The 20,584-nt window shown below is 46.0% G+C and overlaps 1 protein-coding gene across 3 annotated transcripts; it reads right to left on the reverse strand.

The window, feature by feature from the left end:
- Window positions 1-2,102: 2,102 nt before the first annotated feature.
- FAM71F2 (family with sequence similarity 71 member F2) lies at window positions 2,103-17,632 on the reverse strand. Of its 3 annotated transcripts, XM_010378737.2 has the most exons (6): window positions 17,354-17,612; window positions 16,475-16,533; window positions 13,764-13,948; window positions 12,130-12,379; window positions 9,905-10,023; window positions 2,103-7,090 (listed from the first exon to the last, which is right to left on the reverse strand). In XM_010378737.2, exons 3-6 carry the CDS (start codon window positions 13,841-13,843, stop codon window positions 6,895-6,897), a joined length of 645 nt encoding a protein of 214 aa, XP_010377039.1. In that variant the 5' UTR covers window positions 13,844-13,948; window positions 16,475-16,533; window positions 17,354-17,612; the 3' UTR covers window positions 2,103-6,894. The 3 variants fall into 3 exon arrangements, with proteins under 3 accessions (XP_010377039.1, XP_010377038.1, XP_010377037.1); XM_010378736.2 differs by lacking the exon at window positions 16,475-16,533 and having other exon boundaries at window positions 17,354-17,632; XM_010378735.1 differs by lacking the exon at window positions 16,475-16,533 and having other exon boundaries at window positions 6,726-7,090; window positions 13,764-13,976; window positions 17,355-17,506.
- Between the last annotated feature and the right edge of the window lie 2,952 nt (window positions 17,633-20,584).

The following is a 20,584-nucleotide window of genomic DNA, read 5'->3' on the forward strand; positions in this document are numbered from 1 at the left end:
TTTCCCACTGGCCAAACCTACCTGGAAACCAGAGGTAATGAGCTGCTAGATGTAGATCAGCTTGGAGAACATGCAGGAACCAAGGGAATTCTGGGGCACAGAACTTCCAGCCATGGAAGAGGACAGTTTAATCTTCACCTTTTTCCCTTCCCCTTTCCCCCATACCCCAAATTGCCTTTCAGTCATCCTTTGCTTTGATTCAATCTATATTCAATGTGTACAGTATTATGAATAGTCAAAGATACAGTATATGCTTGAATTATATTTCTTTTTTTTGTACAACTTCTTCCTCTTGGAGTTAATATATTTTTGTTTGCTTGGCTTAATAGTCCTATTCCTAACACAACCCTAAACTTTGCCATAAGTGTAAATCTTTCAGTGCATTCAAATACATCAGGTATTCCATCAATTTGATCTTTGCGGAGATGCATTTAGCAGAGTCCTCTCCCCTGCTCCAGTAAGAGCTGACTGCTTTCTGGCGCTGCTGTTCTTCTGTCATTCTGGACTCTCTCTTCATCTCTCTTCACCTGGATACTGCCTTCACTTTTTCCCTACATTGAACCCACCCCTTTCCTGGAGCCGTGTTTTTCTGAGTTGGCTTCATTTTAATGGAATACATCCTCTAGGAGTTTCTTAAGAAAGAGTTGGCCGGGCACGGTGGCTCAAGCCTGTAATCCCAGCACTTTGGGAGGCCGAGATGGGCAGATCATGAGGTCAGGAGATCGAGATCATCCTGGCTAACACGGTGAAACCCCGTCTCTACTAAAAATACAAAAACTAGCCAGGCGAGGTGGCGGGCGCCTGTAGTCCCAGCTACTCGGGAGGCTGAGGCAGGAGAATGGCGTAAACCCGGGAGGCGGAGCTTGCAGTGAGCTGAGATCTGGCCACTGCACTCCAGACCGGGCGACAGAGCGAGACTCCGCCTCAAAAAAAAAAAAAAAAAAGAAAGAGTTGTATGACAAACTGCATAGAACAAGTGGGAAAAGATTTTTTAAAAAGAAAAAATAATTTTTAATTGCGTGTATGAAGTTTGGAGATTTTAATACCTAAGGGTGAAAGTGATTTCACCAGGGCACAAAAATCATTCCACTAACTGAAAACTGAGCGGTGGCTGCCATTTTTGGCTCCTCCTGCCTTTAGGAGAGCATGGTGTTATGTGTAGAAGGGGGTTTTGGAGTTGTTGAAGCAGAGTGACCGTTATTATGAAAAGCAAAAAGATGGCTCTACAGAATGGGGGCAGAGAGGAGTAGGAGTGGTACTCAGAGGAAACTGAGATGCCTCTTTACAGCTCCTGCTCAGTCAAAAGAAGATCACACAGCTCTACATGTGTAAAGCCATCAAGGGCTTGGGCTTTTCAGGAGTGAAAGTTTGTGGACTCCCTACCAGGGAATAAACCCAGTCAAAGCAAGAGGTACCTGGAATGGTAGTATAGGAGGGAAGTCATAAATAACAACTACTACTGACTTGTAACCAAGAAGCAGAAAGAACTAAAACTTTCACCTGTATTTCTTTCTCTGCAGTGATGTATGTTATTTAAATTAATCCTTCTCTCATTTTTGTGCATATGGTATGCTTGTGACACTTGTATTTACTGTTTGGTCTAGAAGTTTTGGAATACAAAGGTAAGAAAGAAACCAAGGTGGGGCAAGTGTGGTGGCTCACGCCTGTAATCCCAGCACTTTGGGAGGCCGAGGTGGGCAGATCATGAGGTCGGGAGATTGAGATCATCCTGGCCAACATAGTGAAACCCCATCTCTAGTAGAAATACAAAAATTAGCTGGATGTGGTGGCACGTGCCTGTAAACCCAGCTACTCAGGAGGCTGAGGCAGGAGAATTGCTTGAACCTGGGAGGCGGAGGTTGCAGTGAGCCAAGATCGCACTGCTGCACTCCAGCCTGGGTGACAGAGCAAGACTTAATCTCCAAAAAAGAGAAAAAAGAAAAAAAAAAAGAGATTGTACGTGGGTTTGGACAGTGTCAGAGAAGAATCTAGGTCTCATAGAGGATGTCAAGGAGTAACAATATTCTAAAAAAAATGACTAAGCAAGCATGCAGGTTGACTTACCATGATCACTTAGGTGCGCAAAGTAGATAGAGATTCAATGAACAAAAACAGTATAGTTTATTGCCAACAGCAAACAGCAGGAGCACCATCATGGCAGTACCAGTTGCCCTATCCCCCAGCAACACAAGGGGTTTTGCATACAGCTGAGACATCCGTGGCAAAAGGCTCAGTAATTTTTACAACAAACAGTAACCAAACCTGTCCCCTCCCCCAGAGACAGAGGACAGTTAGGACTTGAAATTTGACACATTTAGCAAGGATGTGTAGAGATGCTCAAGGACGATGGTGGTGTACCTCTTCTAACAGAGAGCAGAGACTGCCATGGAAATTTGTTATTATCAGCCACCAGATACCTGTTCCCCTATTGGTCTTCTTGTAACACACCTCAATTTCCTTTAGGGAAACCACCCAGCCTGCTGCAGCATTTGATGAAATGGTCAATTCACTACCCTTATCTGAATTCACAGAGCTGTTCTGGTGTCAGAGTGTTCCAAGACTGGCTCTGCAGTTGTTCCTTTGATTCTGTGAGCCAACCTACAACCATCCAATGAATTCCTTTTGGTTTAGATTACAGTCAGCTTCTCTTACTGGCAACCAAAGAAGTCTGACATAAAATGGCATCTGTTATCAAAGAGTTCATAGTTCCACCAGGGAGACAGACATGTAAACAAATAGCCACAATCGGGTAAGAAATGCTATAAAAATGCTGTAATACAAGGCACATGTAAGGCACAATAGTAGCATTGAAGAAATCCATCAATAAAGGTAAGTGTCATGAGGGCAATAGGTGGAGAAAGTAAGCAAAGGTATCTCAGGTGGAACAAAAGTGTATACAATGTCCTCGAAGTATCTTAAAACATGGTGCATTTAGGGAATCACAAGAAATTTGGCATGGTGGGAGCATAAGATTCTACGGCAGCAGTGGCCAGTGGAGAGGTTGGAGAGAGAGGTAGGAGCCTGGTCATTTCATGTCAAAGGGTTTGGTTTTATTAAGGGGCAAGCTCCATCAGAATTTTTTTTTTTTTTTTTTTTTTTTTTTTTTTTTTGAGACAGAGTCTCGCTCTGTTGTCTAGGCTAGAGCGCAGTGGAGTGATCTTGGCTCACTTCAACCTCTGCCTCCCCAGTTCAAGAGATTCTCCTGCCTCAGCCTCCTGAGCAGCTGGGACTACAGACACGCACCACCATGTCCGGCTAATTTTGACATATTTAGTGGAGACAGGGTTTCACCACGTTGGCCAGGCTGGTCTCAAACTTCTGACTTCAAGTGATCTGCCCACCTCAGCCTTCCAAAGTGCTGGGATTACAGGTATGAGCCACCACGCCTGGTCCTTTCTGTCAGATTTATGTGTCAAAAAGGTTGCTCTGTTAGAGGTATGAAAAGGGAATGAGTTGGGAAGACATTGGAGAGCCATCAAGAGTAATTTGGACTTTGAAGTTAGACAGACTGGCTTCAAGTCCTGGCTCTGCTACTTCCTACCTGTGTGACCTTAAGCAAGTTCTTGAACCTCTCTGTGGCTCCGGTTTATCATTTATAAAATATAATAATAAGATTTGCTTCTCAATGGCTTGTGGTGTGGTTTACGTGATCTTTGTAAAGTCAGTATAGTGCTTGGAAGATAGCAAATTTCTAAAGATGTTAGCTACTATTATAATGATGATGATAAAGTCTGGGAGACCAATTGGGGTTACTATTTTATTTTATTTTATTTTATTGTTTTTTGAGACAGAGTCTGGCTTTGTCGCCCAGGCTGGAGTGTGGTGGCACCATCTCTGCTCACTGTAACCTCCGCCTCCCGGGTTCAAGTGATTCTTCTGCCTCAGCCTCCCGAGTAGCTGGGACTACAGGTGTGTGCCACCACACCCAGCTAATTTTTGTATTTTTAGTAGAGATGGGGTTTCACCATATTGGCCAGGCTGGTCTTGAACTCCTGACCTTGTGATCCGCCCACCTCGGCCTTCCAAAGTACTGGGATTACAGGTGTGAACTACCGTGCCCGGTCTGGGGTTGCTATTAATACAATAGTCTAGGTGAGGGCTGATGAAGGCTTAAACCAAGACAAAGAAGTGGGGATGACAAGCCTTTTAAACGTTTGTAAGCATGCCATATAGATAGGGTGGCCACATGATTTGTGATTCACTGAGGGACACTTCTCAGGGTGAAATGGGTATGTATTAATAATGATACCAGGACAACAGGCATGCACTGGGAAGTACAATCACGCTGCACAGTAATCTCTTCTAAGTTCAGCTTCTAGATGTCCCACACTAGCACCAACAATGCTCAGCTTATTCGATTGTAACATGCTGAAAGGAAACTTGTTTTTAATTTTACTGGAGGCAAGACAAAATCAACAAGCATCAGGCATCCTCTTAGCTCAGATGTCTTTTCTGACTCAATTCAGCCAGATTTGACTACTCAGCCCAACTGAGCATGCACAAGAGAGACGGCAACCATGTTCTTTCTCTCTGCACCACACAGGATGTGAACCACACATGCTGGAAAGCAGGGCCTCCAGCCTTCATTTGCAGGCTGGGTGGCTCAGACATCAGGTCAACATTAATGGCTTCCCTATGTCTCCAAAATAGGGCTTGGCATCTCTCCCAGAACCTCCCTAAAGGCAGGTAACTTGTCCAGCTGTCTTGTTCTCTCCAATATACTTAGCATCAAATGCAGTGTCTAGCCCCTAGCAGGAGCTTGACGAATACTTATTAAATATTGGAATGGGTGTGGTGGGGCTGGGCGTGGTGGCTCATGCCTGCAATCCCAGCACTTTGGGAGGCCGAGGAGGGTGGATAACCTGAGGTCAGGAGTTCGAGACCAGCCTGGCCAACGTGGAGAAACCCTGTCTCTACTAAAAATACAAAAATTAGCCGGGCTGGTGGTGCACATCTGTAATCCCAGCTACTTGGGAGGCTGAGGCACAAGAATCACTTGAACCTGAGAGGCGGAGGTTGCAGTGAGCCAAGATCACACCACTGCACTCCAGCCTGGGCAACAGAACAAGACTCTGTCTCAAAAAATAAAAATAAAAAAAGAAGTGGTGGTATTTTCGTTGTAGATACTCCCTATGTGTACAAAGGTTGGCCAAAGCTCCTGCCCCATTCCCAATACTCAAAGAGGCCATGTCTTCCAGTTCACTTTCATTAGGTTCTGGGTAGGAACAGTCAAATCAATCAGGATTTCTGGTGATGGACAGTCAATATCTTCCTTACCATGTTTTCATTAGCAACAAAATGTTGTATGGGCCAGGGGGAGCCTTCATAGCTTTACACTAACACAGGGAGTGAGGCGAGGAAGACCTAATTTATTATTATTATTATTATTTTTTTTTTTTTTGAGATGGAATCTGGCTCTGTTACCCAGGCTAGAGCACAGTGGCATGATCCTTTCTCACTGCAAGCTCTGCCTCCTGGTTCAAGTAATTCTCCTGCCTCAGCCTCCTGAGTAGCTGGGACTACAGGCGTGTACCACCACGTCCAGCTAATTTTTGTATTTTGGGTAGAGACAGGGTTTTGCCATGTTGGCCAGGCTGGTCTCGAACTCCTGACCTCAAGTGATCCGCCCACCTCAGCCTTCCAAAGTGCTGGGATTACAGGCGTGAGCCACCGTGCCCAGCCAAAGACTCAATTTCTTGCTTGAGATAATGGAGCAACACAAAGGAATCTTCCAGCTGGTTGCCATCCTTCTCAGGATTTCTTTTATTTTGGGCTTGTAGTAGCTCGGCCTCTATTTCCCCCTGCCCCTTTGAAAGTTAATTTCTCCTCAGAGGCCCTTTCCTCTCCTCAGAGGCCCTTTCCAAGCCAGTCTTGGACTGGCTTTCTTGGCTTTACTTGGCTATTGTGTGGTTTCAATTGAGCAGACTAATATATGATTTGGATCTGTCTCCCTGCCCAAATTTCATGTGGAATTTAATCCCCAATGTTGGAGGAGGTGGCCGGTAGGAGGTGATTGGATCATGGGGGTGGATTTTCTCCTTGCTATTCTCACGATAGTGAGTTCTCACGTGATCTGGTTGTTAAGAAGTGTATAGCACCTCCCCCTTCTTTCTTTCTCCTGCTCCAGCCGTGTAGGACAGGTCTGCTTCTCTTTTGTCTTCTGCCTTCATTGTAAGTTTCCTGAGGCCTCCCCAGCCATGCTTCCTGTACAGCCTGGGGAACCATGAGCCAATTAGCCTCTTTTCTTTATAAATTACCCAGTCTCGAGGCTGGGCCTGGTGGCTCACGCCTGTAATCCTAGCCCTTTGAGGGGCCAAGGTGAATGGATGGCCTGAGCTCAGGAGTTGGAGATCAGCCTGGGCAACGTGGTGAAACCCCATCTCTACTAAAACACAAAAAATTAGCCAGGTATATTGGGTGCCTGTAATCCCAGCTACTTGGGAGGCTGAGGCACGAGAATTGCTTGAACCCAGGAGATGGAGGTTGCAGTGAGCCATGATCATACCACTGTATTCCAGCCTGGCAACAGAGCAAGACTCTATCTCCAAAATAAATAAATAAATAAATAAATAAAATTACCCAGTCTCAGGTAGTTCTCTGTAACAACGCAAGAATGGACTAATACATAGATAGTAACTTCTCCCACCTATTTTTCCAAAAACTGCTCCTGTTCTCAGTCAGTCCTTTCCCAAACTGGAGCCTCCCTATAGCACAACCTGTAACAATTAGGGAGTCACTTGGAAGTTTATTGGTGGAAGCACAGAAGCACCGTGTTGGAAACACCATCTTACCTCTCCCATGGTCACTTGGCTCACAGTGGGAAAGGGAGCATTATGAGAGGTGGTAGCAAGTACAAGTACACGCATGCCAGGAAGAGCATGTTTTGCCTAGGTGTCAGGGTCCCAAGAAGTGCTCTCCTAGGGAACTGGCTACAGGAACTTGTAGAAGGTGCTCATCCGGATCCTCTTGTTCCCAGAAGCTGTGGCTCAAGACAGCTCTTATGGGTATATTCAAATTGATTGGAGATGCCACTGGTGAGGGTATCTTGTAGCTGCTGCAGTTGTCTATTTCAATGGCAGTGTCATTGTTCCTGTTGGAGCCCAGGGAATTTTGGGGTTATTGAAAGCAATAGAAGAAAACGAAAACATTGTTAAAATTTAACTTAAAAACCACTTTTGGCTGGGTGCAGTGGCTCACGCCTGTAATCCTAGCACTTTTGGAGGCCGAGGTGGGCGGATCACTTGAGGTCAGGAGTTCAAGACCAGGCTGGCCAACATGGTGAAACCCCATCTGTACTAAAAATATAAAAATTAGCTGGGCATGGTGGCACACGCCTGTAACTCCAGCTACACAGGAGGCTGAGGCATGGGAATCTCTTGAACCCAGGAGGTGGAGCTTGCAGTGAGCCGAGATGACACCACTGCACTCTAGTCTGTGTGACAGAGTGAGACTCCTTCTCAAACAAAACAAAACAAAACAAAACAAAAAAACTCACTTTCTAGTTATGCCTTTTTCCAGCGTCAGTGCTTTAAGCACATGTATGGAAATGCGGTGCACAATATGCATATATGGAATAATGTCAAAGGCAACCCAAGGAGAGAAAGCCACACGGGAGGAGGAGGAGGGAGCCTGGAGCTAAGGCCTGCTCTGCTGGAGGAACAAACAACTCTTCAGACCTTAAGTACTACTTTGATGTGTTGAGAATATAATGTATTATGACTCAAAGACAAAATCCCAGGGACCAAAAATTTAAGATCAGAGAAGTGAGAGTGAACTGGGGGGCCTGAGGGATTACCAGCCTTGGTAACCAAGGGCTTGGGTTGTCACGTGGGGAGAGAGTCCTTTGTAAAGAGCTGCTGGCTCCTTCTCCTCAAGCTGAAAGAAAGAGCCTTCCTGGGTCAACCCAGGGAGCTTGAGCTGTGGTTCCTGGGCTCTGGGAGAAGGGTTGCTTCTGTGCCTTGGAAGCAAGGTCCTCTCCAGTGGCTGGTCAAAATATGAGAGGATGTTTCCTGAGGGTCAGATGTGGGCTGTACGAGAGAGAGAGAGAGAGAGAGAGAGAGAGAGAGAGAGAACGTGCACACCAGCCTCGAGCCACTGTAAGCCCTACCCAAGAAGTCTCCTTAAAGGGGTGAGAGGATAGCTAGTGCCTGGGGGGGCATGGCCCCTGCAGAGCCATGGCTGGGGGGGTGGGGGAGGCGCAGTGTGGCCAGATGAAAGGGAGGTGTTGCAGTTGAGGGGCCAGAAAGGAGATTTCAAAGAACCCAAGAAAGCTCCTGGCCAGTTGTAATGGCTCATGACTATAATCCCAGCATTTTAGGAGGCCAAGGTGGGAGGATCACTTCGGTTCAGGAGTTTGAGACCAGCCTGGGCAACATAGCAAGACCTTGTCTCTACTAAAAATTTAAAAAATTAACCAGGCATGGTGGTGCATGCCTGTAGTCCCAGTTACTTGGGAGGCTGAGGCAGGAGGATTGCTTGACCCCAGGAGATTGAGGCTGTAGTGAGCCAAGATCATGGCACTGTACTCCAGCTTGGGCAACAGAGTGAGACACTGTTGGAAAGCAAAGGAGAGGAGAGGAGACGGGAGGGGAAGGGAGGGGAGGGGAGGGGGAAGGAGAGGGGGAAAGGAAAGAGAAAGAAAAGAGAGAAAGGAGGAAAAAGAAAAAAGAAAGAAAGCTCCTAAGAGAAACAAGTTAGCTTTAAGTATTAGGAAACAGAAAGAGAAGAAGAGTGACAATCCAGTTCCCCACCAGGAAAGGTCACCTTGATAGGGAGCCAGACTGAGGGTAAGGAGAAGATGTGATAAGTTCAGGGTTTTGATAATTTTCAGACATTAGATATTTTAATTTCAGAATTGAGGCTGCTTTTGCAATTTAAATGGACCAAAGGACCTTTAATATTCTCAGAGAGAGCCCATATGCTATGTAGCCTGCCCAGAAATCCAGCTTTTATCCAGGAGCAAGAGGAAAACTTCTGCCACTGAAAAAGTTATGAAGGGCAGACAAAACAAATTTGCATTCTGATGATACCCCACAAGTTGCACTTGTGCAGCATATTGGTTGCACTATCTTAGAGTTTCTATCACTTTTTACAGAAAGAATCTAATACAATTATTAGTAAATTAATGAGACTTTGGAGCTACCGGTAGTTTCCCTTATTCTGTCCGTTTTGCAGAAGAGTCTGGTGAGGGCCAGGTGCGGTGACTCACGCCTGTAATCCCAGCACTTTGGGAGGCCAAGGTGGGTGGATCACCTGAGGTCAGGAGTTCGAGACCAGCCTGGCCAACATGGTGAAACCCTGTCTCTACTAAAAATACAAAAAATTAGCCAAGTGTGGTGGCAGGTGCCTGTAATCCCAGCTACTTGGGAGGCTGAGGCAAGAGAATCGCTTGAACCCAGAAGGTGGAGGTTGCAGTGAGCCAACATCACGCCATTGCACTCCAGCCTGGGCAACAAGGGTGAAACTCTGTCTTCCAAAAAAAAAAACGAAAAGAAAAGAAGAAAAAAGAAAACAAAAAAAGAAGACGCAGATGAGGCAAAGAGAACTAGGGTTTTACCCCCGGGATCCTTGTGCGCTTGGATTGGAAAGAGTCAATAGCTAACTCCACCATGAGCCTGCTTTGTTAGCTTCACTTCTTTGAATTGATTTTCTCATCCCTCATTCCTTTTATTGAACACCTGTCGTTAGAAAACACTGGATTTTGCCTAAGGAGTGAATATTCAGATCAAAGAGCCAAAGACCTTGTTTTCAAAGGCAGGCTTACAATAAAATTGACAGAAAAAGCCATGTGCATGACTATCTAAAATACAAAGAAGGAACTGAGATACGTTGGTAGAGGGTGTCATTGATCCCATGACTTCATGCTGGAGGAAGAGATCTGGAGCTGACCCCACAGAGGACCTACCTGTCTGCTGTGGGCTGGGGCTTTCCTGAGAGCTGTGAGAAACTGCCACTGGTCTGCTCAGCCGCCAGCAGCACGAGGGACTTGCTAGGCTGGGGGGATGACAGGAGGCTGTTTTCAGGCTGGATGGAGAAATTTAGCGTCAGATGGATAGGTCTACTCAGATAGTTCTTGGCCTCCTCGGGGTAGAATTTTGAAGAGGTTTGTGATATTACAGTTGAGTTTCACACCCTAGCCCTGGGAACCTGTTCCTTCAGCATTAAGCCCCGAGAATCATCCAACAAAAAATGGGAACCCTGGCAGGGTCACACCCACTCCCTGGTCAACTATGGTGGCTGCTCTGTCCAGAGTACAGATCTGAATGTTCAGAAGCAGAGCTGCCAGGCTATAAAACTGCTGACCTTCAAAGTCAATAACATACCTGAAGCACAGAACTTAAGTGAGAGGAGGAAAGCATTTAGATTCTGAAATCTGAAGGTTTTGGACAGTCCAATCTATTGACCTTTCTTCCTGTGCTTCTATACCAAGTAGGACCTGGAAAGGCCTTATGTGTATCAAAGACGTACCCTAAATAAACCAAAGAGGAAGGACAAATACTTGAGGAAATATTTGTAAAAACTTGTAAGGGTCAAAAATCCTGATGTATAAAAAGTTTTATTTTAGGCTGGGCGCAGTGGCTCACGCCTGTAATCCCAGCACTTTGGGAGGCCGAGGCGGTTGGATCATGAGGTCAAGAGATCGAGACCATCCTGGCCAACATGAGGAAACACCATCTCTACTAAAAATACAAAAGTTAGCTGGGCGTGGTGGTGCACGCCTGTAGTCCCAGCTACTTGGAAGGCTGAGGCAGGAGAATCACTTGAACCCGGGAGGCGGAGGTTGCAGTGAGCCAAGATTGCACCACTGCACTCCAGCCTGGCGACAGAGTGAGATTCCATTTCAAAAAAAAAAAAAAGTTTTCTTTTACAAATCAATTTAGAGAAACACAAGATTGCCAATAGAAAAATGGCCAAAGAATACAACAGACAGTGCCATATATATGGCATTAATATATATACAAAATATATTAAAACAATATTGTATTATGTATATGACTATAAATACATAACAATGTAACAATGCTGAAACTCATTGAAAATCAGAGAATGCCACTTTTTTACCTATTATACTAGGAAATTTATGAAAACGTTTACTGCTCAATTGTAATAGGATATGCAGTAAAATACTAATTTTTTTTTTTTTTTTTTTTTTTTTTTTGAGATGGAGTTTCACTCTTTCACCCAGGCTGGAGTAGAGTGGCACGATTTCGGCTCACTGCAACCTTCACTTCCCGGGTTTAAGTGACTCTCCTGCCTCAGCTTCCCAAGTAGCATTATAGGGGCCTGCCACCACACCCAGCTAAGTTTTGTATTTTTAGTAGAGACGGGTTCGCCATGTCGGGCAGGCTGGTCTTGAACTCCTGACCTCAGGTGATCCACCTGTCTTGGCCTCCCAAAATGTTAGGATTACAGGTGTGAGCCACCACACCCGGCCCACAGACACTCATATTATTGGTGAGAGTATAATTTGGTATGATATTTATGGAAATAATCTAGCAATATGTGTTAAGAGCCTTGAAAATGTTCATGCTGTTCGAATTCTACTTCTAAAAACCTATCTGAGAATATAATCAGAAATGTAGATCATACATATCAATGCTTGCTTTAGCGTTATTTACAATAATAAACAAATACAGGCCAGGCACAGAGGTTCACACCTGTAATCCCAGCACTTTGAGAGGCCAAGGCAGGTGGATCACTTGAGGACAGGAGTTCAGGACCAGCTTGGCCAACGTGGTGAAACCCCATCTCTACTAAAAATACAAAAATGAGCCAGGCGTGGTGGCGTACACCTGTAATCCCAGCTTCTCTGGAGGCTGAGGCACGAGAATCGCTTGAACTCGGGAGGTGGAAGTTGCAGTGAGCCGAGATGCCGCAATTGCACTCCAGCCGGGTGACAGGGCATGGCTCTGTCTCAAAAAAACAGAAACATTTCTAAATGTCTCAATATTAGGGACACGTCAAATAAATTTTAATTCATTCATACTACTGAATAGAAATTATCAAAATGATACTTACAAAGAGATTTTAAAAGACATGGAAACGTGTCTATGTATATATACACACACACTTACATATATACATATATATGCTTATCTCTCGACAGGTCCTGGAGGGAGGCCCACTTACTGTTGTTTCTGTGGAGCTGGTGGGCATCTTGGGCACCAAGCAGTGAGTGAATTCGATTCTCGGGTCTTTGGTGGTGATGGACAGGCCTTTCTGCAGAATTTTCACCAAGCGGACCCAGAATTGAAACACAATCTCTGGGTGTTTTTCATGGAGCTTCAGATAGTAGATCTTTTCGGTCACTGTCCTAACCCTCAGGATGCGCTGGAGCCGGTCATAGATTCGCAGCTCCACGTACTTCAGGGGGAGAAGCCTGGGCATAATCAGGACATTCCCATGAGAGAGCTCGTGGTTTCAGTCAACCATGTGGGTGCCCACCTGGAGGTGGCTCAGTGTCACTGGCCTCCTACCTCTCTGCCTGGGGGATGCTGAAGGGAGAAAACTCATGTAATGAAAGTGGGGGTGATTACTAAGACTGACTCCTCTCCAATTTCCAGGACTTTAGTAGGAATACAGGTGTGTGCCAGTACACCCACCTAATTATTTTGGTATTTTTTTTGGCAGAAACAGGATCTCCCTATGTTGCCCAGATTGGTCTTGAACTCCTGGCTTCAAGCGATCCTCCCACCTCAGCCTCCCAAGGAGCTAGGATTACAGATGTGAGCCACTGTGCCCTACCAAGATAAGTATGATTAATTCCGCTTTACAGATTTTGAGGCTGACACTTAGAGAGGCTAAGTGATTTGCCCAAGTTTAGATCTTATTAAGTGTGACCTGGAACTAAGATATCCTGTCTCAGTTTCTAGAACTCTTTCTTCCTATATCCTGACTTACTGTGTTGAAAGGGCAAGGAAAAGGATAGATGTCTCCTGAATATCTAGTATTTTTTTTTTCAATCTCAGGATTTCATAGTCGTGTTTGACTTTCGTATCCCCACTTTTTCCTTGGAAATCCCCTTTACCTATATTGACAAAAAGAAACATTTCTAAATGTCTAATATTAGGGACTTGTCAAGTAAATTTTAATTCATTCATATTACTAAAAATTATTGAAATTGTATTTACAAAAAGATTTCAAAAGACATGGAAACGTGTCTGCATATACACACATGTATACACACACACACACATTTACAGAAAAAGAAGCCAAGATTCTCAAAAACCAGACTCGAGACAAGGACTGCGTACTGCCCTATCCCAGCACGAAGCACAGTACTTGGTAAATATAGATGCTAAACAAATACAGCTGGGCATGGTGGCTCACACCTGTAATCCTAGCACTTTGGGAGGCCAAGGCAAGCAGATCATGAGGTCAGGAGATTGAGACCATCCTAGCTAACATGGTGAAACCCTGTCTCTACTAAAAAACACAAAAAATAAGCCAGGTGTGGTGGCGGGTGTCTATAGTCCCAGCTACTCGGGAGGCTGAGCTAGGAGAATGGTGTGAACCCAGGAGGTGGAGCTTGCAGTGAGCCGAGATCATGCCACTGCACTCCAGCCTGGGCAACAGAGTGAGACTCTATCTCAAAAAAAAAAAAAAAAGATATTAAATACTTGCTAAACAAATGAATGAATGAGTTCTACAGGGTTTATGCACTAAAGAACACTGTCTTTTCTTCTTATCTAAAATCCAGCTACACAGCAATGCATATCCCAGTCAATCATTCCATCCCTTCCGGCCCTCCCTCAAGCCTTTACCTGCTGAGGGTGATGACTGGGGCTTCACCAGGTGTGCTCCAGGTGGAAAACGGACCCCGGGGCCAGGTAACATTGGCCATCAGGAGGACATTGGGGAGCGGCAGGGAGGGCACGGAGGAGGTCACCCCAAGGATCACGGTGGCAGACCCTTCACAGACATTTCTCCAGTTCCCGGGCTTAGTGACCTGGAAATCAGCCTCAGGTGCGTGGGTCAGAAAGGACCAGAAAACAAGGGGTGGAAGGATACAGATGCTGGAAAGCAGCACTTCATCTTAGGGGCAGGTGTGCAGCACACTGAGCTGGGCCCTGACCTGCTATTGATCCTTTTTGTTGGTCTCCCCAAATACACTTTAAGGTCCTTGGCTGCAGGAACCATATATCATCCTTCTCTGGGTCCTCTGTTTTATCTAACTGTAAAAAGATGCACTAGCAAGAAAAAGCTGAGTGGCATTGAAGTTTTCATTCCCCCATCTTTGGGTAGGAGAAGCCAGCACTGGTTTCTAATGGCCTAAAAGGGAGATTGTGTGAAGAAAGTCCCAGAAGGGGAGGAAAGTGAGGAAAAAGCTGTTGAATAGGGAAGACCCAGACAGCTTGAGTTGAGGGAGGTTTGGAGCACTTCTCCCAGGATGATGGAGGGGCCATCTTGTTGCTGGGTCTTGAGTGGAATGAGGATCTATTCTCTTGAAGCAGAAGGGGGCCATCACAGGACAGAAATACTGGATGCCCACCACTGGGCACAATGTCTCAGCCAAGACACCCCCCACCTCACTATGCACGGCTGGCAGAAAAGCACCAGAACTGGGGCCACTAAGGAGCCACAGGGACCCAGGTAAGGAACATATGAGGAGGGACCCCTATGTTCCCAAGGCCAGAGGGCCTTCTCCCAATGCTCTACACCTTTTTCAGAAAATAGACATGGGGTCTCACTATGTTGCCCAGACTGGTGTCAAACTCCTGGGCTCAAGTGATCTTGCCCTCTCAGCCTCCCAAAGTGCTGAGATTACAGGCATGAGCCACTAAGCCCAGTCAATGTTCTAGACTTTGTAAAACCATAGACACCACTGCCCAGTCCTTGGTGGAACTGGGGACAAGGGAAAGCCCCAGGAATGACTGAAATGTAATTTCCCACAGCCTGACCAGATGGTGTTACCAGAAAAGTGAATTTTGATTTTGAAAAAAAAAGTGACACTTCCTGGAGCCCATGTTGAGGAATAAAATTCATGTCCTCTGCAGAACACAGAGGGTTGTACATATTGAGATTAAGGGCTCAATAAATATTTGTGGGTGATGCTGCTTTGAGACGATAGTGATGGCGATGTGCAGGAAGGGGGAGAGAGGAAGCAGTGTAACTCCACTATAACAACTAAAACTATAACTAGTATGTGGATTGCATCACTTCAAGTAAACTTTGGACCGTGTGCGGTCATTCACGCCTATAATCCCAGCACTTTGGGAGTCCAAAGTGGGAGTATCACTTGAAGCCAGGAGTTCAAGACCAGCCTGGGCTACATGGTGAGACCCTGTCTCTATCAAAAAAAATTTTTTTTAAATCAAACTTTGAACTTTTCTGTGGGGGTCAGCCTCTCCCTAGCACATTCTGAGTTTGTTGCTACCTGGGTCACTTAGTGTCCATTCAGAGAATCTAAACAGTTTTAATATTAGGCCAAAAAAATAGCACTTTGGGAGGCCACGTCGGGCGGATCATGAGGTCAAGAAATTGAGGCCGGGCGCGGTGGCTCAAGCCTGTAAATCCAGCACTTTGGGAGGCCGAGACGGGAGGATCACGAGGTCAGGACATCGAGACCATCCTGGCTAACACGGTGAAACCCCGTCTCTACTAAAAAAATACAAAAAACTAGCCAGGCGAGGTGGCGGGCACCTGTAGTCCCAGCTACTCGGGAGGCTGAGGCAGGAGAATGGCATAAACCCGGGAGGCGGAGCTTGCAGTGAGCTGAGATCCGGCCACTGCACTCCAGCCTGGGCGACAGAGCGAGACTCCGTCTCAAAAAAAAAAAAAAAAAAAAAGAAATTGAGACCCTCTTGGCCAACATGGTGAAACCTTGTCTCTACTAAAACACAAAAAAATTAGCTGGGCAAAGTGGTGCATGCCTGTAGTCCTAGCTACTCGGGAGGCTGAGATAGGAGAATTGCTTGAACCCGGAAGGCAGAGGTTGCAGTGAGCCTAGATCACACCAGGGCAATGGAGTGAGACTCCATCTCAAAAAAAAAAAAAAAAAAAAAAAAAGCACACATTAAGAGAACAAATTTGCAGCCGAATCATGAATCATTACCCCCAAATAGAAATGACTAGAAATTGGATCCTGAGACTGGACTTCCCATGTTTCTGCTCTGTCTCCACCAAGGGTATGTTAGGAATGAGCTCACCCCAGGTTTGCCAGCTGATCACCCAACTACACATCTCTCGGGGGGCAGCAAAGGGACCATGGAGCCGCAGGAGACATGAACACAGCTCTCCAAAATCTGGGGACTCCATTAGGGAGTAGCTCACTGCTCTGTGAAGAGTCTGCAAATTAAGCCCAAGACCCACCTCAAACTGTTTCCACCTTCTCTCCTATAACCCCTGGCTGCTTTCCCACTCCATTTGAATGGGTCTGTGTCTTGCAGACCTTGCATTCCAGCCTCCCTGCCCTTCCTTAGGTACTTGGAAGCGCCTCTGCCTGAGATATCCTCCCCGCTGCTCTTCCACTTACCAGAATCTCAGCAGTCTCTCAAAGAATGGCTTAAGACCCTTCTGGAAAACCTTCTTAAACTGCCAAAGTCCAGAGAGAATGCCCTGAATGCCCCCAGCACATGCCTGGGGCATCAGCTGGTCCAAACTCTCTGACATAGAGCTTGCTTAGACAGTTACCAAATAACGGGCAAACTAAACTCATAGGCTTCCTGGCCAGGGACACTGATCTTTCTCTGCACCTCCTGCCCTGCACTCAGTAGATGTTTAGTGTGTGCTTACTGGCTGATCAACTGGTTATGCTCTCCTGCGCAGGAGCACGGGTTCAGGCTAGACCGCTAGAGGGAGGCAGGCAGCACCCGCGTAAGACTTCATACTTATGAAAACGACCACCTTCCACTCCCAGTGGTCCCATCCCAGGCTCACTTCTGTTGGTCACCACCATCCTTTTAGGGAATGGTAGGATCTGGGCAAGACTTATTTACCCAGTGTCTTCGCTTTCAAACAAGGCTGTTTCTAAACCATCCCAGACTGAGGAGGTTAGATTTCAGAGCAGGGTTTCTAACAGCAACCTTCATTCCCTGTAACTATCCAGTTTGGACAAGTGGCCCAGACAGGGCCTATGAACCCTGCCTGGAGACTGAGCTCTGATCTCTCCTTTTGTAAGGCATAAATCAATTTCCTTAAAGCAGATGACCTGCAGGTAGCTCTATCATATGGTAGGCACAAATGGAGGTGAACTTGGGACCCAGACCTTCTGGTTTTCTCTAGCTTTGGTGGCTTCTTTGTCCCTCCTCCCCCCACCCCCAGGGCTTTAGAAGTCCACAGCATCTCCTAACCAACCCCTAGGAACAAGTTTTGGAAACAGAAAGACAGCTGGCCCTGAGCTCCACGAGGGTACCTGGATAAAGTTGCTTTCAAACACCACCGAGTTGGAGAACAAGTTGAATTCTGGAGAATGAATCAGTTGACAAAGAAGGCCATTTTCCACCCCAAGTTCCACTCCAGGGCCTGGTTCCCTGACCTCAGGTGGGAGGCCTCTGATTTTACTCATTGGTTCTTGGGAAGAATGGGCTGGGGAACATTTCTGGGGCTCCACGCAGACCCAGCCCAACGCCAAGATGTTGATGTGATCTGCCCCCGCCTTCCCAGCTCTTCCTCCCCATTTACTTATGGTCTGTCCACCAGGGCTGGGAGGGCCTGTCAGCTCACAATGGCAGGAATGACATCAAGGAATGTGATGGTGACAACAGAAAAGGAAAAAAAAGAAGAGGAGAAGAAGGACGGAGGATGTGCCGGGCTCTTTCCTCCCTCTTTCCACCAACTACAAACCAGCAGTAATTCAGCCTATCCCATTTTGTAAACATTCACCCTTACCCCAAACGGGGAAAATGACCCTCCCAAAGTTATGCCAAGGCAGCAGTTAGCTGGCCAGATGCAAGGAAGGCTCTTGGGAACACACAGGCTTTAATCCTCTTGCCTCCCAGTGAAGCCTCTCACCAAACTTCCATGTGACTTGTTCACCCACCCAGGGAAGTCTAAGGATAGGAGAAAGGGAGTTCATCTTCCCTACCCCATCTCATGGGAGAAAAGGAGATTTTTTTAAAAAAGAAATGTACACCTGTTAACTAAACAAAGAAGCTTATTTGGAAACAGCAGGCAAAGGAGAAGGCAGTGGCACAGTTGTATGCTGGAGCCAGACCAAAACAGGTCACGAGAGCTGGTTGTTGCATTTTCAGGCATGTTACAAGCCAGCTATTAAACACAGCAATTATTAAAACTTGGTTTTTTGTTTTTGTTTTTTTTTTTGAGACAGAGTTTCACTCTTGCTGCCTAGGCTGGAGTGCAGTGGCGTGACCTCGGCTCACCACAACCTCTGCCTCCCGAGTTCAAGTGATTCCCTACCTCAGCCTCTTGACTAGCTGGGATTACAGGCATGTGCCACCACAGCCGGCTAATTTTATATTTTTAGTAGAGATGGGCTTTCTCCATGTTGGTCAGGCTGGTCTGGAACTCCTGACCTCAGGTGATCTGCCTACCTTGGCCTCCCAAAGTGCTGGGATTACAGGCGTGAGCCACCGCACCCGGCCCTTAAAACTTAAATGATACAAACTTGGCTGGGCTCGGTGGCTCACGCCTGTAATACCAGCACTTTGGGAGGCCGAGGTGGGTGGATCACCTGAGGTCAGGAGTTCAAGACCAGCCTGGTCAACAGATGAAACCCCATCTCTACTAAAACTACAAAAATGAGCTGGGTGTGGTGGTGGGTACCTGTAGTTCAGCTACTTGGGAGGCTGGGGCAGGGAGATCGCTTGAATCCGGGAGGCAGAGGTTGTAGTGAGCCAAGATCGTGCCACTGCACTCCAGCCTGAGTGACAAAGCAAGACTCCGTCTCAAAAAAAATAAAAGAAAAGAAACAGTATACAGTGGTGGGCTGCTGCATATCTCTTCCCAGGGTGTGTTCAGGAACTTCATGTTGTTAGCTAACTTGAAATCAGCAAATGCTGCAAATCAGGGTTTGATTTATTGTTCTGTTGATTGTCTAAAGTGATAGAGAAAATGTTAATTATGCAGATTAAACTTAAAGGTGTATCTGTAGCTATTATATTTTGGGCATAGAAAAATCTGAGAAAATAGCCTTCCAGTATTTGAAGACTGTTACCTAATTTAGCAAAGAAGTTACCTACGTCATTGACAAATGAGTAAAGTTCCAATATACAACTTTGTTATTTCACTTTTGCCTTGCTCATTAATGTAAATCAAAATATCAACCAATATTCATGTCAGAACTATACTTGCTTATCAGTTGCAACCATAGGTTGGCTACAAATACAAGAGTTTGACAAAAATCAACAAAAACTTTTGGTAAGAATCAACTGGTCATATGAAATTTATAATAAGGAGTATTATAAGGCCAGGTGCAGTGGCTCACGCCTGTAATCCCAGCACTTTAGGAGGCCAAAGTGGGCGGATTGTTCGAATTTAGGAGTTCAAGACCAGCCTTGGCAACATGGTAAAACCCCGCCTCTACAAAAAGTACAAAAATTACCCTGGCGTGGTGGCATGCCCTGTGCTCTCAGCTACTTGGGAGGCTGAGGTGGGAGGATCACTTGAGCCCAGAAAGCAGAGGTTGCAGTGAGCAGAGACTGAGCCACTGTGCTCCAGCTTGGGTGACAGAATGAGATCCTGATCTAAAAAAAAAGATCCTAAAATTGTGTATTTAAAAAGTATTTAAAAAGAGAAAAAGGGCCAGGTGCAGTGGTTCACGCCTGTAATCCCAGCACTTTGGAAGGCTGAGGTGGGTGGATCACCTGAGGTCAGGAGTTCGAGACCAGCCCGACCAACATGGTGAAACCCTGTGTCTACTAAAAATATAAAAAATTAGCCGGGCATGGTGGTGGGCACCTGTAATCCCAGCTACTCAGGAGGCTGAGGCAGGAGAATTGCTTGAACCTGGGAGGCAGAGGTTGCAGTGAGCCAAGATTGCACCATTATTGCACTCCAGCCTGGGCAAAAAGAGCAAAACTCCATCTAAAAAAAAAAGAAGAAAGAAAAAAAGAATCCAACATCAGATGACTTCCCAGTTGGAAGTATGAAAATTGACACTTCTGCCCGGGTATGGTGGCTCACACCTTTAATCCCAGTACTTTGGGAGGCTGAGATGGGTGGATCATGAGGTTTGAAACCAGCCTGGCCAATATGGTGAAACCCCGTCTCTACTAAAAATACAAAAATTAGCCAGTGTGGTGCCATGCACCTGTATTCCTAGCTACTTGGGAGGCTGAGGCAAAAGAACCGTTTGAACCCAGGAGGCGGAGGTTGCAGTGAGCCAAGATTGTGCCACTGCACTCCAGCGTGGGCCACACAGTAAAAGAAAAAAAAAAAAAGAAACAGAGAGAGAGAGAGAGAGAGAGAGAGAGAGAAAGAAAAAGAAAGAAAGAAAGAAAGAAAGAAAGAAAGAAAGAAAGAAAGAAAGAAAGAAAGAAAGAAAGAAAGAAAGAAAGAAAGAAAAGAAAAAGAGAGAGAGAAAATTGGCACTTCTTTTTCCATTCCAGGCATCAGCAAGTTAGGTGTAAGAGCTGGTATTCAGCAGTGCCCCTATTGTTTTTGTGGTGGGGGCCTTTGCCTAGAG

Source organism: Rhinopithecus roxellana, chromosome 6 (genome assembly GCF_007565055.1).
Source record: "Rhinopithecus roxellana isolate Shanxi Qingling chromosome 6, ASM756505v1, whole genome shotgun sequence".
Taxonomy (NCBI): Eukaryota; Metazoa; Chordata; class Mammalia; order Primates; family Cercopithecidae; genus Rhinopithecus; species Rhinopithecus roxellana.